Source organism: Mugil cephalus, chromosome 17, assembly GCF_022458985.1.
Source record: "Mugil cephalus isolate CIBA_MC_2020 chromosome 17, CIBA_Mcephalus_1.1, whole genome shotgun sequence".
Classification (NCBI taxonomy): domain Eukaryota; kingdom Metazoa; phylum Chordata; class Actinopteri; order Mugiliformes; family Mugilidae; genus Mugil; species Mugil cephalus.
In genome coordinates, this window is record NC_061786.1 from 22159653 (window position 1) to 22178245 (window position 18593).

The 18593-nt window shown below is 36.5% G+C and overlaps 1 protein-coding gene across 4 annotated transcripts in view; it reads left to right on the plus strand.

Annotated features, from left to right (window-relative positions):
- The window catches only part of klc1a (kinesin light chain 1a), a 41338-nt gene extending 22843 nt beyond the window's left edge, over positions 1 to 18495 (plus strand). The window contains exons 10-16 of one of the 4 annotated variants that reach the window (XM_047611751.1): positions 67 to 119; positions 409 to 476; positions 768 to 876; positions 1886 to 2047; positions 8297 to 8427; positions 11867 to 11933; positions 13864 to 18495. In XM_047611751.1, the coding sequence (XP_047467707.1) occupies positions 67 to 119; positions 409 to 476; positions 768 to 876; positions 1886 to 2047; positions 8297 to 8427; positions 11867 to 11933; positions 13864 to 13929 (656 nt within the window). In that variant the 3' untranslated portion in view covers positions 13930 to 18495. Of the gene's footprint in view, positions 1 to 66; positions 120 to 408; positions 477 to 767; positions 877 to 1885; positions 2048 to 5100; positions 6249 to 8296; positions 8428 to 11866; positions 11934 to 13863 lie in introns of those variants that run through there. The other 3 variants (XM_047611752.1, XM_047611753.1, XM_047611754.1) reach the window with 3 other exon arrangements.
- Positions 18496 to 18593: the final 98 nt, after the last annotated feature.

Genomic DNA, 18593 nt, shown 5'->3' on the forward strand with positions numbered 1-18593 from the left:
AAAACACCGTTCAGCTTCTCTCTCCTGCGGTTAATGCGAGTTTGTTGATTCTCGTTGTTTCTGCAGATGAGAATAAGCCGATCTGGATGCATGCTGAGGAGAGAGAGGAACAAAGCAAGGTGGGTGTCGCTTCTTCTGCAGAATAATGTTAGTTATTCTCCTTTAATCTCACATGTTTCTAATATTAAAAGAGTTGGATGAGCAGAAACTAATTCATAATAATAATAATAATAATAATAATAATACTTCCACCATTAAACTCCCTTTTATCCTTTTTCTTTTAAAGCATTTAAAGATGCAGCTGGTTTCTAAACTACTTTTTAAAGAGTGCATAGATTCCTTAAAGCATAATTTTTATCTCTTTAGTTATTTATTTATTTATTTATTTATTTATGTATTTATTTCCAGGGGAAGCCAAAGGACGGTTCACCGTTTGGAGAATACGGAGGCTGGTACAAAGCCTGTAAAGTCGACAGGTCGGTTTGTTTCTGTCAGCAACAAATGATTAAAACAACTATACTGAACTTTTGAGCTTCATGTTTTAGTGAAAATTTAAAATTATCCAGAAAAAAACAAACATAAACAGCTACTTTACCAAAACATTAGGTACAGTAGTGAATGCATTGTAGCACTAAATGCTCTCAGGTCGTGGTCTGTTTAAAAACATGTTTTATCTCAACCATCCACCACAACAGGATCTCTTATCGAATGCTTCAGTAATTTAAGAACAGCCTCTAATATGTGATTCTCCTTCCTCTTTTCTGCAGCCCCACGGTCACCACCACCCTGAAGAACCTCGGCGCCCTCTACAGGCGGCAGGGGAAGTTTGAGGCGGCCGAGACTCTGGAGGAAGCTGCCATGCGTTCCAGAAAGCAGGTGTGGCCTCCGGCTGAATAACAACACGAGGCCGATGAAGGAATGTTAAGAATAAGAAGACGTCTGGTTTAAAATGAGGGATGAGATGATTTTAACTGGTGGCAAATCCTTAAAGTGTCACTGCTCTCACAGCTGCATGTTTAACATTTAAAACATGTAATAAATGTTAAAGTTAAATGAATAATAACACTTTGACAGTGACTGCTCTAAATAATTAATCTCTAAGATTCTTCATAGATTCATAGGAAACAGTCTGATGATGCTTGTTCCCAAATGTTGGTTTTTTAGCTGCAGTTCAGCTTTTGCATCCTCTAATTTTCAACAGGATCTTTCTGAAACTTCTTTCTCTGTCAGTGAAAAAACAGACTCATGGCAGCTCTTTCTAATGTAGCTTCCTAGCCTCCCAGCTAACAGTAGCTCGTCCCGTTTCTCTTTTTAAATGATGAATCAAGACGGCTGCCACCTCCTGGTGTGAGGAGGGATTTTATTGGTTGTAGTTTCTGTGGTGCATTCAAGTGCCTTTTGATCCAGACACCGGAGATGCGACAAGACTTGGTCGTCAGTCGTCGTCCGTTTGGTCCGGTTCTGTGAATATTAGCAGAGCAGCACTAAGTGTGTTTCCAAACACTGCTGATTAATTTACAATTATCTCTGTTGTATAAATAAGCATCGGTGCAACAGTGACTACATGACAGTTAGTGTCTCCGTCGAGACGTAAGATATTTAGTGACCAGAGACAAAGAGTTTTCAAACTTTCTCAGCTAATGTTTGTCTTGTTTTCTGTCGTCTCTTAGGATTTTACATGTAGTTTTTTTTCTGTTTCCTACCAGGGCCTGTGTGGTAGAAATCTGCAGCTTTGTTATTAACTGGATCGGATGAATCGGTGCTTGTTTCCATATGTTGTGCTCTGTTTGCTGTGTTCAAAGCAGGTTCTCAGCTCCCGCGTCAGTTCGGATCAGTCGAGCTGCCGCTTAATTGTCGTCTCGTGTTGTTTTTTTGTGCGTCTCAGGGTCTGGACAACGTGCACAAGCAGCGCGTGGCCGAGGTGCTGAGCGACCCCGAGGTCCGGGAGAAGCAGCGCAGCCGCGAGAGCTTGACCTCGGACACGGTGAAGTACGAGAGCGGGCCGGACGGTGGCGAGGAAGTGAGTATGAGCGTGGAGTGGAACGGGGTAAGTACAGTACACAGCCCTCAGCGAGATCTCACACACGTTCACATCACACACAGACGACAATAACTTTCTGGACTCAAGCCACGTCCACGGAAATCTGACTTAAACAGTCGAGGAGCAGAAATAAAGTTCATCAAAGATCCTCCTCCTTAACATTCATCATATGGGCAATTTAATCCAATTAAGAACAACTGGACTCAATTATGATCCACACGAACTAGTACGGATTTGGAAAAGTGGATTAGCCTCAATTTCAGTTTTATTTCATTTATGATAAATGTAGCTAAATAAAAAGATGCTAACGCTAAGAGTTGAGGATTTATTTATTACTTTAAGCCCTGGATGAATTAGTAGGAAAGACGTGACAAACATTTAAACTGTTTTCCAGTTTTTCTGAGTCGATGCTAAACGTCATCGTCGGCTTCTGTCCAGAAAGACGCCACGAGCTTGTTCCTTCATCTAGAACCAAATTAAATGTCGTCGTCAGGATTCTCTCACTATGTGAATTATAAAATGACTGTTCAGTGCTGATTGAATGTCAGTTAGTTCAGTTTCATTAACAAGATCAAGTGAAAAGATGCTCAGCTTCAGTTCACTTGAGCGACAGTAGGAACCCTGTAACGTTTCACTCTCCACTAAACTCTCTTTAAACTAACTCTGAGTCCTGAGAAATCTCTGCTTAATCACACTTCTAACCGATCCATTCCTCTGTTGAGTTCCTGCAGCGTTTTCCTTTCCCACGTGTAGACGTTTTCTCCTCCACATCTTATTTCTGCTGCTGCTCAGATCTTCTCTCCTCACATAGCAACAGTTGTCATAGCGCCCTGAACAGCCAATCAGCATCTCCCAAACCTCCAGCTGTGAGAAACGAATCGACGTCTAAACGCTGCGTCCTGACTGATTTTTACCTGCAGACGATCGCCAGCTGATCTCTGGACGTATTCATTTATTTATTTATTTATTCATAAATCAGGACAGGAGGCGTCGGCTGGAGGAGAACTCAGCTGGAACGTAATTTAGTGTCTTTGTTTGGCCTTCAAATATTTCCACAACTAAAGTAAACACATGAGTGAAGAGACATGTTATTAATTATTATTGAGTCAGTTTGATACATATTTGATTTCAGATTGAGATGATATATTTTGGGTTACAGATGTAGAAAAACACAACCATAGGAGGAAGATAAAATAAAACATGTAAATACAGTAAATATGCAGAAAATAAGAAGTTATATGGTATAAATACCTATAGATTAATAAAAGAATAATTTGCAGGATTTAGATTTTAGTCGTTTTTCTTCTTCTGTTCCTGATGCATCATAATTTTATTCTGATCTCGTGTTTAATTGAAACTCAGTTAAATTATAATAAATATGAGCAAAAGTCCGTTAACAGTCGAGCGAAATTTAATCTATTCTAAGCAAAATGTTTTAATGTATATGAATATTTAAACTATAGCCAGACACATATTTTTTTTATTTATTTTAAATGTTACTTTAAGGAATATTTTTACGTAGAAGTGAACAAATATGAGTCAAAAACAATGATTAATACAGAATATTCTCAGAGGATCTATGACGCTAAATATACTGAGACTCAGTTCACATCGACATTATACTCGATATATTTAGTTATTTATTTCTTACATTAGGTGAATTAAAAACAAACTGAGTTCCATCGCTTCCTGGTGAGTTCTCCTCTCACCGTGAGCTCCTGTTAAAGTTATTATGCTAAATAAATAAATCCATCAGTGTGTTCACGTGAGTCGCGGGCTCTGTACTGTACTGTGCTTCTTTCTGTGCTGATGATCTGTTTCCACTGATGCTGCACGAATGTTTTTGTCCCTGTTCTTTGCATCTGTGTGACGTCAACTGACTTTTCCTGCTTTTTGTTTCCTTTGTTGTTGTTGTTGTTGTTTGTCAGTTTGTTGGCAGCAAGAGAGGAAGGAAGGAAGGAAGGAAGGAAGGAAGGAAGGAAGGAAGGAAGGAAGGAAGGAAGGGTAGTTTTAAACCAAGCAGTTAATAATCGAGTAAATAATCAGGCAGATTAGTTGATAGTGGTTGTTATTCATCCTTCTTCCTTCCTCTGTAGCATCTAAAAAAAATAAAAAGTTAATATTTAGTTTCACAGCAGCGTCTTCTACCTGCTTCCTCTTTGTTTAATCTGTGGCGCACAAAACTAAACTAAACTAAACCAAACTAAACCAAACTAAACTTATTTTACCTTTAGTAGGTTTAGACGCAGCAGTTCCACATCACAATGAACTGTGCAGTAGCTCCACCTAGTGGCAAAATCAGGGAATTACATCAAAATAATTTTAATCTGAGAAATGGCAAAAAAAAACACATAAAGAAACGAGAAAGATACATGGAATTAACTAAAAGAGACAAGAAAACTACCACAAGGAGACAAAAACTACGACAGAGACAAAAAACTACAATAAAGAGAGAAAAAACTACAACAGAGACACAAAAACTACAATAAGGAGAGAAAAAACTACAACAGAGACACAGAAACTACAACAGAGTGAGAAGAAAATACAACATACAGACAAAAAACTACAACAGAGACACAAAAACTACAATAAAGAGAGAAAAAACTACAATAGAAAGACACAGAAACTACAACAGAGTGAGGAGAGGAAGAAAATACAACATACAGACAAAAACTACAACGGACAAACATTAATACAGAAAGACATGAACCTACAGCATTAAGACCAAGAAACTAGAAAAACAGACAAAAAACGACAACATGGACATAAAGAAACTTCAGAGATAACCTGAAAGAGACAAAATTACAACATGGAGACAAAAAAAAAATGTCCAACAAGACGACAACAAAGAGTTGAATGTATTTTTGTTTCCTCCCCTGTGTTGTTTCCTTCTGTTTTATATGTGTTCGTGTCCTTTTTTTTTCTTCCCTGTGTCCACATGTGTCATTTCTCTCTAACTGCTGCTTTATTAAAACTGTCCATGTCTCATCTGCCTGTCTTCTTCTTCTTCTTCTTCTTTCTCTCTCTGCCTCCTCCTGCTCCGTCCGACCGACCGACAGGCCTAACTCCAGATGCCTTGTAACGGTTTCTAAAAACTTGTCTCCTGCATGACGGATGCCTCATCTCGCCTCAGCTTCCTCCGGCTTCGCAGTTTCCCTCTCCCTCCTCCTCTCTTTACTCTGACGGGATCCTTCAGGCGATGTTAGACGACTGTCTCTCGTTTATTTAACACTGTAGTTTGTTTGGGGGGTGGGTGGGTTGTTTGTGTGTGACTGACAGTTTGTCTATAAACCAAATATCTCTTCTCCTTTAACTCTCTCCACTGTGACCTGGAACCTACAAAGAAAAAGATCAGACACTCAGAAAGTAACTTACACATGTCAGAGTTGTTGTTTTTTGTCCTAAAGGTGCAAAAATGACTGAAGAAAGAAATGAAACCAAATAAAATGGTAAAAGATATAAGTCGTAAAAAAGAAAAGCTGCAGATTTGTGTGAAAATTCAGTCTTCGCTTTAGGCTCAAATGTAGAGAAGCCACAGAATTAATTAATGTAAAGTCTTTTAACGAGACATTTAATCTGATGAGTAGCTCCAGGTCTGAGATGGTCGGATTTAAAGGCTCCTTCTTCTTCTTCTTCTTCTTCTCTTTCTTTCTTCCTGGCGTCTTAATTCTGCATCAAACATCTAGAAGCTGTAGTTTTGACTCTCAACGCGCTGTAAATATCGTGACTCGTCAGCATGATCGAGTAGAGGATTGTGGCTCTGCTAGAGTTTAGCCTTTTGCTGTGTGTGTGTGTGTGTGTGTGTGTGTGTGTGTGTGTGTGTGTCGTCTGTTTGCAGCGATATCAGACTAAACGTTGTTGTGATGTCAGTAACAGGACACGTGAGAGGTAACGGGCTTTTCATGCACGGCCGAGTTTAAGCCTCAGAGGTTTTAAAAGTCCGTTGTTGAGGAGGAGGTGAATCTTTCGGCCTCGTGCATCCGGCCTGTTTATATATGTCTGTATATAGATGTCGGGTGGGGGGGGCTACTGCAAACAAACAAACGTTGTCGTTGCACTTGTTTGAAATGTGTGAATTTAAATCTTCTCCTTCTTCCTGTCGGTCTGTTTCTCCTGCTACTAAACTTCTGCGTGTCCCGTCCTCTTTGTGCATCTTACTCTGTCTCTTGTCTTTCTTAACTTCTAATAAACTCTTTGCTCACCTGAAGTCGAGCCGTCGCCTCTTTGTGTGTCCCCTCCACTTCCTGTGTGTGCGCCTCCTCATGACTGAGCTTTAATGCTTTAATACCCAGGGTTCCTAAAATGTAATAATCACAATTTAAGGCTTTGAATAAAAGTCTTGAATATGAGCTTGTTTTGCATTATAGGTCTGTTATTATTTTATTCTGAAAGTCTAATTTATGTTGTACAGTTTTTCTGTTTTCTTTATGCTTTTATTTTAAGTTACTGGAGTAAAACTCCTTGTATGTTCCAACAAAGCTGTAAAAATTTAGTTACATTTAGTCTGGTTTGGCCTCGGCCTGTTATGTTTCTGTTCCTCATTAGTAATGTGCTCGTTCATACTGGAATAACAATGAATTTAGTTATTTTCATAGTAATTCTTAAATTTAATCCATAATGGTTTTAAAAAGTCTTAAATTCCTCTTGTTCAAACCTGCAGAAACAAAAACAAAGATGTGATTAATACAGTTTTATGCAGGTGTGAAAAATGCTGTAAAACTCAAACATGGACGTGTTTATTAATAACAGTTTATTTCCATCATGAATGAACAGAAGAGAAATCTGAATCAGATCAGTATCTGGTGTGACCCCCCTTTACCTTCCAGACACCATCAGTTCTTCTAGATCCACTTACACTCAGACTCAGTCCATGATGCTGAGACCAGGGCTCTGGGGGGGTCATGCTGTTCTTGTCTCCTCTGAAGATAGTTCTTAATGACCTTGGCTGGATGTTTGGGCTCTTTGTCCTGCTGCAGAGTAAATGTGGGGCCAGTTCTCCTCCTCCCTGATGGTGTTGATGGTGGATCAGTATCTGCCTGTATCTCTCAGCATTGAGGACCATTAATCCTGACCAGACTCTCCCGGAGCCTCCTCCATGCTTTACTGTTGCCTGCAGACACTCATTATTGTAGCTCTCTCCAGCCCTTCAGTCAACAAACTGACAAATATTCCACATGTTGCCTCATCAGTCCAGATGTTTCCTATGTTCTGGTTCATAGTTGAGTCTCTTGGTCTTGTTTCCATGTCAGAGGGATGGATTTGTAGCTGCAGCTCTTCCATGAAGACCACTTGTGTCCAGACTTGTCCAGACAGTAGATGATGGACCTGGGTCCCACTGGTTTCTGACAGTTCATCTTCACATTTAGAAGAGAAATGATCTTGTTTTGTGTCTATGATCCTATTAAACCCCGACTTTGTCCAAGTATAAGGACGATGCTGGTTTGGAGGTGAAGGGCAGTAACACCAGATACTGATGTGACTTTTCAAACGTCAATAAACATCATTATTTATATTCTTAGTTTACAGCATTTTCCACACATCTGCTTAAAACCTTTGCACAGGACTGGATTTATTTAGGTATTTGACCATGAAGGAGCGTTTTTTTGTTTTTTGTTTTTTTACTTCTGGTGCCAACGGTCGGTTATTGTGAGTCAGACGGAACAATTTAATTGTCTGATTGTCTTAGAGAAACCAGAGCAGGAGAAGAGAAACAGGAAAGTCCAGGTCTGTAGGACGGTTGTAGCTTCTTTGTTTCTTCTCAAACATAACGAAACATAACAATATAAAAAGTTAAGCTTGATTAAAGCTCCAGGGTAAAAGTGCATTCACAGCAAAAACAACAGAAGCTTCAGTAAACGAGGTGTCGAGTCAAAGATATTAATATTATAGAGTTTAGACATTTACAGAAGGTGTTAGACTCTAAAATAAGACGATGGTTAGAAATAGAAATGACATGAAATATAAACCAGAGAAAAGATTTAGCAGAAATTATAACAGTTCAGAAGAAGTTTTAATATTAAAGAAGGAATAAAAGAAAAAATCCCTTCACATTAAGAGTTTGATGTTTATATCAGCGTTTGCAGACGAGTGTGAACCTGCATCATGTGTTTGCACAAGAAACTCTGCACAAGAGACTGAATCTGCCACATCTGAAGCAGCTCAACGTTCAGCAGCTCTGCCTCAAAGTCTCTGTTTTAATGTTTGTTAATGAAATGAAATGAGATCGTCCTGTAACGCTGCGACGTTTCCCTCCAGGACGGATCCGGTTCCCTGAAGAGAAGCGGCTCCTTCAGCAAACTACGAGCCTCCATCCGTCGCAGCAGCGAGAAACTCGTCCGCAAGCTGAAAGGCGGCTCGTCTCGAGACAGTGAACCCAAGAACCCGGGGTAACTATCCTCCACCCTCCACCCTCCACCCACCCAGACACCTGTATCCCCCCCCAACCCCAACCCCACCCAAACCCCGCCCCCCCACTACAGGTGGCTCCGCCCTCAGCACGGCGTTTTCTCGGTGCTCAAACCAAAAACTAAAGAGGGGGATCGGACTTTGCTGGCGGTGACGAGGTTGTAACTTTAAAGCTGTGTTTGCACATGAAATGATGGAGGGAGCTTCTACTTTTAACCAGCTCAAACACATCAGAACCATTTCAGCTGCTTCTGCACTCGCACGGCTTCTCTTTTTTCAGAGTCAGGTTTGGTCGACAGAATCAGCTGATCATTAAAACTAAGGGAATAAAAACTAAGAATAAAATCCAAATACTACTCGTCTAAATAGGAGGAAACACTAATTATTGTCAGTTTGGTTTTAAAAAATGTAGAAAGACCAAAAAAATGTATGTTTTCTTATAATAATTCCAAAATTGTGATGAAACAATGGGATAATAAGTAATAATTATAAGTAATAATAACTGTATGTAGAGAAAAGCAAAGGTTTATAATACTAAGCAGGGAAAAAGGTTTTTATTCCTAGAAGAGAAAATATTTTGTGGATAATATTGTAGATATGTGAAATATCTGTGGTTGAAATAATAAAAACATGTCAGTGTTATATCTGTTGTCTTGAGAGAAATTTAGAGAAAATCAGTTCGTATTATTTTGGATAATATTTTTTTAAAAGTAATTTACCTCAACATATGTTTTATTAATAAAGGGAAATAAGTCATTCAAGATAAAAAATAAATAAATAAATAATAAAAATATTTAACATTATTTTTTTTATTCAAAAAAATAAAGGTATTGAAAAAAACACTTTTGTAATATTTTAGAAAATTTTTTTAACTTTATCTCGGGACAAAACATCTTAATATTTAAGATAAAAATACTTGAAATAAAAATACTTTACATCTGTTACAGTATCTAAAAAATATAAGTGTGAATATTCAAAGAAAATAAATTTTTATCTCAAAACCAAAGTTTTATATAACATATTTTAATATTATCTAAGAACAAATGTGGGAAAATTTAGAGAAAAATAATTATTAATATTTTAGACCAAAGTGTTTTTTTTTAAAGAATGAAATAAATTAAATTGTGTTTATTTAATTCTCCAGAGTTTTTACTTTTCAGCTTTTTTCATAAAGTCTAAAGACATTTTATATTTTAATATTTAAAGCGGTTTAATATTTAGTAAATAGATGCGTTGAGTTTACTCGCTGCACTTTAAACTTAATTAACGTATTTTCTCACCGATCAAACCTGAACGTGATTAAAACCAGAGTTAATTAGGAAGCGGTGCCTGTGCAGACGTGTTCAGTGAAATGAGAATAAAATCATCTCAAACTACTAACGTCTGCTCTTTAAAGCTGGTTGTGGCCGCGGGACTCGTTTCCTTTTATTTTAACCACTAATGGTTCCGTCTTATTTATTTCATTTTGTGGCTGTTTTATCTTCACACGGCTTCGGACTTTTATCGGTTCTTTTGTGGATGTTATTTTTTTAAACAGCCTGTCTGCATGTGTAGGACCCTGTGTTGAATTTTACTTTACTTTCTTTCTTTTTTTTTTTTAATGAATAAATTGCTTTATTATTTCATTTGTCACCTTGCATGCCTCGTGTGTTTGTGTGTGTTCGCTCACTGGTTTCCATTTTCCCTTCGGTGCCGCTTTTCTTCATGAGGATGATGACGGACGTCATCATCACTTCCACCGACTCAGACAAGTTAAATCACTGCAGAAACGTCCATATTATTAGGTACACGCACCATGTGATAAAATAGAAGTAGGAAATAAAAAGATTTGTCTGAACTCTGAGGGTCAGCCATAACATTACGACCACTACTGTCATTTATATCCAGGTTGGAAGTAGAAAACTCTGATTATCTGGTTCCAGATGGACGAATATATCAGGAGTAAGTTTTTAGAAGCAGGAAAAATGTTTAAGAGGAAGGATTTGACTTTGACAAGGACGACTGATGGAAGAGGAGTAAAGAGAGGATACAAGGAAGGAAGAGGAAGTAGATGAGGAGGACATGGAAGAGTTTCAAGGAAGGAGGGCGGAGGAGGAGGAGGAAGAAAGAGAAGAGGAAATTCAGAATATGAAGAAGAAGAGATGGAGGAGTAAAAAGAGGAGAAAGTATACAAGCAAGGAAGAGGAAGTAGAGGAGATGGAGGAGGTTCAAGGAATTAGAAGAACCAGAGCTCGTGTTCTGAACCAGGGATCATTAGATCATTGGTTCTGGTTCTGGTTCTGATAGGAAGGAGTCAGAACTCTCTCAGAACAGATTGATCTTTCCACTGGTCGGTGGTCTTAATGTTGTGGCGGATCCTTTTAGACTCAGACAGGAAACGGGTGAAGAGGAAGAGAGTGAGACCAACAATAACCCGTTAGTGACATATATTTATATAAATCACGTCTTAATTTCATCAGATGTTGTTGATCTTCAGGGACGTTTTCTGCAGTGAAATCATTTTATTTATTTATTAATGTTTTTGCGGCTGCATGAACTTTAAATAAAACCAGTTTGTCACCTCTCATCAATACGAGTAAAAACACAGCTTCCACTTTCTCAGTAACGTTAAATATCGTCCGTCACAGACGCTGCACAGATCTGTCAGAAGAACAAACTTCAGGTTCCCAGATAATAAGAATAATGATAAAAATAATAATAATAAATTAAACGTAATTTATGAATCCATTCGAAGTGAAATGCAACTTTAAGTTATTTACTAGATGCATCTAATAGTAAATATGAGTTGGAAGAAACAGGAAATATAATAAAATACCTTAAAAAAAAGACATTTTAAGACTTTTAAAATACATATTTGACCAAAATAAACATTTTATTGGTGTTTAGCCTGAAAATGTTTTTAATTGGCTTTTAATCTTCAGTTACTGGGTTTATTCTTCTTAATCACAAATCAACAGCTGCACTTTTTAACTTCTCATTTCACATATTTGAAGCTTATAACTTATAATAATAATAATAATATAATTTGGGACCAGACGTCTCATTAATTAGTCCCAGACGTTTGCAGCAAATCAAATAAATTAATTTGATTATTTTCCAAGATGTTGACCTTTAATTTGTTCTTGTGGCTTCTCACTGATCTTTAAACACACGACGTATTAACTGTTAATAAATAAACATTTTAATTTAGTTCAGTTTAAACTTGTAACGACGCCTCAGACGTGTGATGTGAAACTAACCTTTGTGCTGTAAATATCACAAGTGTCATTAACCAACATCTCCTCCACGGAAACTCTAATCCTCACCCCCTCATCCCCCCTCACCCCCTGAACTCTCACCCCCTCACCCTCTCACCCTCTCACCTCCTCACCCTCTCACCCCCTCCCTCCTCGTCCGCCTCCTCCCTGCATGCGGGTGCAGCATGAAGCGAGCCAGCTCTATGGGGGTTCTTAACGTGGCGGACAAGGCTGCAACTGACCAATACCAAGTAAGGAAGAGTCAGAAAACACACAGATTAAAGGACAAGAACACGACGAAGGGAATTAATTAATCATTTAACAGGATCAGTTATTTGTTATTTATCAACCAGATGTTCAACGTGTCGTTCGTTTCTCTGTTATATCGCTGATAAGATCATTTCAAGATGAAGAATTAAGGTCTATAAACTGTGAATAAGGCCCTTGATATATTATAGACTGAATAAATGAATCAATCAATTAAAGATAATTAGTAATTATTATTATATGTGGCTGTGAATAGGTCTTTATCTCAAAATAAAACAAAATAAAACAACTACGACTAAAAGTAAATGTGACATACAGAGAAAAATCCAGTAATATTTTTGACAATTTTTAAATTTTGAGAAACAATGTTTCAGGGAAAACTAATGGTGATTAGTCAGAAAGGAAATAAAGTAGAATATTTTAATTAAAAAGTTGTAATATATTGAGGAAAATAAGGACGAAAACTGAATTATATTGTGAAAAATAAGTTGAAATATTTCAATGAGTTGCACAAATACTTGAAGAATAAAGCTGATTTGGATAAAAAACAAAAGTATTTGGCAAAATATTCATTTAACATTTGATAAAACAAATAGACGAGACATTATTTTATTTTTTCAGTCAACAAACTGTTAAATAAATATTTTAACACTTTCTCTCTGTAAACGTTTGGTCCTTACAGATAATTATTTATATGAAAACAGGATGAGTAGATTATTAAACTCTTTGCTGAATCTTTTGGACTCTTGATCTTTTCATATTCTCACGTCTTTATAAATAACACGTCTGTTTTATCTGTTGCTGCAGGCGACTACGTCACTAACCTCATCATTACTTCACTAATCAATACAAATTATTAACAGAAATTATTTATTCACCAAGTGAACGATTAACGAGATATTTCTCTATGAAGTGTAACATCACTGATGTGGAAATAACCCAAAACACATTGAGACTGGTCACATTAGTAGATTGTTTTTAAAGTGATCACAATGGTTCAATATATTTAAAGCAATTATTTTTAAAACTTCAATTTCTCAATTGTTAACCACAAAATTTTTACGTTGTGAAAAAAAAAATCACATTTAACTGTGTTTTTGGTTTTGCAAAGACGAGTTTTGGTTGCTAAGCTAGCTAAACACGCTAAATCGTTAACCCTGAACGTAGATTAAGTAAATTAGCTGTAAATGCTAACAACGACAGCTTTGGTTAGAACCATTGACTGAATGTAGAACTGATAAACAAGCTAGCTTAGTATTTAAACATTAACTAATGATGTTCTCCTTGAACACAGCTAAAGTTGGTTAACGAGTTCGCCACAAGCTTGATAATAACTTTTGGACTTAAGAGAGTTTTGGAAAGTCTAAAATAAGATAGATTAGCATTTAAAAGCTAGCAATCGTTGTTTGATAATGACATACTTCTTCTAGTTAGACAGACATGCTAACACTGATATTTAGTGTGTTTTTGGTTATGGAAAGACAAGTTTGTGTTGCTAATCATGCTAAATCATTAACTATGAATGTAGCTAAAGCTAGTTAGATAAATATCTAACTAGCTTTAGCTAGTTGTGGGACTTTAGGGAGGGTTGGAAAGATTAAAACAAGCTAACTTAGCATTTAAACATTAGCTATAACGATAGTTGATGACATACTCCTTGGACATAGCTAAAGCTAATTAACGAGTTAGCCAGACATGCTAACACTGATATTGAATGTGTTTTTCTGGTTTTGGAAATACTAAAAAATATAAATAAATAAACGCTTTAGACTCTATATGCTAAGCTAGCTAATCAAGCTAACACTGGCTGCAGTATTTGAATAATAAAACACTGGAAGTTGGATTGATGTTTAGCCGCCAACACTTACGTCCGTTCTCCGTCTCATTTCTTTCTTCTCGCTTCATTTCCTCCAGGAACGAAATAATTGTCTGAGGAAAAGTCGCGACCTGAGTGCTAGCCACACGAACCTGGCGCGTTGAAAGTCTTCGACTTCCGAGGAGGCGACGGCGGGAAACCGACGGAGAACCGAACCGACCTCCAGACGTCAGACCGTCCTCCCTGTAAATAACCTGTTTGTGAAAACTTCACATCTCCCACGTTACACTCGACCGACACTGTACAGGTTTTACTCTTTCGTTGCACTTTTTGAAGGTTTCGGGCTCTTTCAGAGTTAATGAGTACATATCTATGGGAAATATGAAAGTACGGTGGCCTGTATGTCCAACTGTTTTTTGCGTGTACTGTATAAATCTGTGCGGATGTGAATGATTTTTTAACATATTTTATGCTTCCGCTTGAATGAAGGCAGAAGCAGAGTTTCAGGTTTGACAAACATTTTCTGATGCAGAGGCTAAAATTTACTTATTGGTCCAGTTAATCAACAGTTGTTTGGTAAAACACAAAAATAACAACGTACAAACATGGCAGGTTTTCGATCTTTGCTATAAAAAAAATGTAGCTAACAAGAAAGCGCAGTTCCTCTAATAACCACTAGATGCTGGCTCTTAAAGTGAGTCACTTCCCATTGACCTCCATGCTTTTTGTTTTGTTTTGCTTCTGTTTTTTAAGCTAATTGTGTACTTAACAAACTGGTTTAAGCTTTCATTTTCAAAACAAGTCTCCATTTTATTTAATGATGGCTCGTTATCGGTTAGCCGTTTTGTTTTAGCGCAGTTCCTCAAATGGCCACTAGAGGCTGGATTTGAAAGTGATGGACGTCCATGCTTTTTTGTTTTTGTTTTTCAGTTAATTATGTACTTAACAAACTAGTTTTAGTGTCCAGCCATCACTGAATTTAACTTTATTTTCAAAACAGGTTTCCATTTTGTTTAAGGGTCTGTTAGCCGTTTCGTTTTAAACACAACTAAAGAAAATGTTAGCTAATTGCTACCAAAAACATACAGATTGTCAATCAATAGATGCTATAAATTGGTGTGACTGGCTTAAATTGCAACCTTTGAATCCAAAAATTAAGCTAACATGGATATGCAGTTCCTCAAATGTCCACTAGAGGCTGGTTGTGAAAGTGAGTCAATCCCCATAGACGTCGGGGATTTATAAAATGATGTTAAAATGTCCGTCTTTACGGCAGAAATAAACATGTTTCGAGCCTCTAGCTCATTTATAACAACTGCACAGTGGAGAATTTATTTAAAACTCATCTGTCTAAATTATATTAAGGCTAATTCGAGGTGTTGCTAGGGTTGCTAGCTCCACTCCCGCTCCACTTCATCGGCTAATTCTCAATTATCTGGGACTTTTAACTCTTTCACGTTTAACTCGACCAATGAAATTTCTGCCTCTCAGAAAATCATTCACCTAAATCTGTCAACTCTGCTCAGAACCGTCGTCCACCAATGACGTCTCTTTTTTTTTCGTAGGCCGAACCTGGACGTTAGCTTAGCATCGCGTTCGCTCTGCTGCAGGTTTCCAAAAGGAAGTTCTGAATCTGGTTTTACTTTATTCTCTCAGACGTTGTTAATTCACAAGAACCCGGAAACCGTTTCGAGGAAAAACAAAAAAAAAACCTTCATCTCAATCTCAGCTGCTTCCTTTTTAAAATATTGAGTTGAAGATTTTAGCTTTCGACGTATGAAGTTCTATGTTTACATTTGGGGTTTTAGTAAATGATGTTTTATTTGTTTCCGTCCTCGCGCTGCTCTGAAGAGTTTTCCTTCTACATGTTCCTGTAATAAGCCTGGAGGGTAGCGGCGCTGCCTTCTTAAACCTTACAAACAGAGGATCATGAGTTTATTGATGATATATTAACACGTTCTCAGGACCGAGGCTTAATAGCTTAACACGCTAACGGCGAAGTTCATGTTACTCCACACTTGTTTTCACTGAGACAAAACTTTACCACGTGAGTAGAGTTGAACAAAACGGTGCAAATTATGAATTATTTAAGGGTTAAAAAGAGACGGCAAATTGCAAAATAAAATATATTTGCTTATACAAAATAAGGAAATGTTCCTAGCTAATTTATATATCAGACTAAATATGGAGTGGTTTAATATCTATAGAAATACTGAAGGTTTCATCATAAAAAAATGGATCATTTGTCAAGATTTATTCTTTATTCAAAGCATTTCTATTAATAAACTTCACCGCGCTTAAAGTCTCTTTGCATAGAGACTCTGTCGTATATTTATCAGCACATAATAAGATAAGAAAATATTAATTTAAAAACGCAGAAGTGCAGTTCCTCACATGTCCACTAGAGGCTGGTTCCAACAGTGAGTCAACTCCCATAGACGTCCACGTTAAAAACTCTTATGTTTACAGTCTGGTACAAAACTTTATGAATGAAATATGCAGGAAGAAGTGCCTTCAAAAACTACAAATAAACGTCTATTTATGCAGAAGTAAATTTTTATATCAGGAAGTTAGATTTAAATTAAAATAATTACAATAAACTCATGCACTGCTAATTGTTCCTGCCTTAACTCTCTGTGTTTAAGCGTATTTTTCTAAAAGACGAAACCAAAGTTCTGAAGTAATTTTATCTAAATATGTTCTAGACTAAAATCTGCACATTGATAGTTTAAATTAAATCATGAACTAAGTGCATTAAAGGTATAAAACAAGGCAAAATAGATTCATAGTTTATAAATTTATTCTGAACCATAATATTATATATTTATATATATATATAATATTAAAAACATGAAATTTTACATCTTAAATAAGTTTCAGGGGCTTCTAAAAAATACTTTTTGGTCTAAATTTTTGCAGAAGTAAGTGGTTTTGTTTCCGAATTGTTTGGAAAATGCAGCACATGTTAAATCTTTAACAGTTAAAAATAAAACTCTCGCTGTTCTTAGTGATTATTGCACTGACGTGTGACTGATGCACTTTCTGCATTTACAACTTGTCTCGTTTGTTTTTCACGAACGTGTCGTTTTTTTTCCAGCAGGATGTGCAATAAAAAAGTGTTTTGCTGTTTCTCTCTATTGGTGGAAAAACTGTTCAGTAATAAAAATAAAAAGCACCGACATCTGGACCTAATCAGAGACTTTATATGAAGAAGCTCCACAAACATTATTCTACACACACACACATTCATTCTCTTTTCCAAGATAATAAAGACGAAGCCCCGAAATGTAAATATAAAAGCTGAATATTTTTTTAAATGTTTTAAATATCTCATGTTAGAATTAGATTGTGATTATTTTTCTTTTTAAAGTTGATTTTATTGACACTGATCTGAGTTTGCTGTTGACCAGTCTGCTCATCAACCTGCTTCTTTTTGTGTTGTGTTTTTTGTGTTTGTTGTCGTGATGTTCGAGGCTCCACAAAGTAACGAGGCACATAAACGAAAAATGTCCCGACGGCTCTGACGAAACCGGGCAACACGGCTTCTTATTAGAAACCGGTTAAATATTATTATAAATGAAGGCGGCACAAGAAAAAAAATAAAAAATAAGCAAAAGCTGCATTAATTAAGCAACTTTAAGGGAGATTTTCAAGCTTTTTTTTTTATTATTTAAAGGTGTAAACACAAGCAAAACGCCTTTTTAAACTCCTGAGGTGGTGACTAAAAATCACTACTGTCGATTTTGTTGCTCATAAAGTCCAAATAAAGTTGCTTCAATAGTGGCAAAAATGTTCTGTTCACTAAAAATGATAAAATTTTTAATGATTTAACCACTTAAATTTGCTTGAAGACACATTATTAAACTTATAGAAGTTAAAAAAAAAAATCCACTCCTGGTGTTTTTCTTTGTGAGTGAATCAGTTTGTGATCGTTTTATTTAATGGAGTCAGATTTTTGTTGCCCCATGCGTCACAGCCGTCGCATTTTAAAGGACGAGCTGCAAAGATCCCTCTAACATGTTCTCAAACCAACACCCTGATTTCTGAGTGGTGACGTAATGACGTGAATGTAGATTAATGGAAGTAAAGGGGAAGTTTTATTTGACTTTAATGTGTGTTTCTAGATAAAAAACAGTGAAACTAATTATTATCATTTTTGTGAAAGTGTGTTTTTTTTTCTCCTCCCCATGTTAAGGGCCATGTTGATGAATGGAGCAGTGATGTGGATGGTTAAATAAAATATGTTATCAGGATGTTTTACCTTTATTTTTTTATATATATTCATGTGGAAACGTTCACACAGACTCACAGACAGTGAGAACAGGCTGGTTTTTATTTAGGTTGAATGGAACGATCTGAACAGCTCAGTGGTTAAATTACTGCTAATTTATTATCTAATATTTTACATTTTCTCCTCCAGATTTTAAATATTTCAGTGAGCAGTACTTTTATGTTTGGTAAATTCATCAAGAGTTGTGAAATATGTCAACACATACATTAAAAAAACAAGCACAAAATCCTGAGTGGGTGGAAAAAATTACGCAAACAAGGTCAATTCTGTTCTGTGTTAAATATGAAACGTCCGCTGTGTTTCTGGTAAATCACCTGGTTTAAACTGGCTTCATGGAAGAACTCGTCCCTTTTTTTTGATGTGAGCAGATCTGATGCTTGTCCAACAAATAAATGTTCCGCTTAACTGTAATTGAAGAATAAAATCAAATCAAATTTTCCATTGTGGTGTGATATTTTGTACATATTTCTTCTCTTTTTTATATAATAAAATATAGAATATAGTCAGGAACAAAATGAATAAATAATAGGAGCAGAG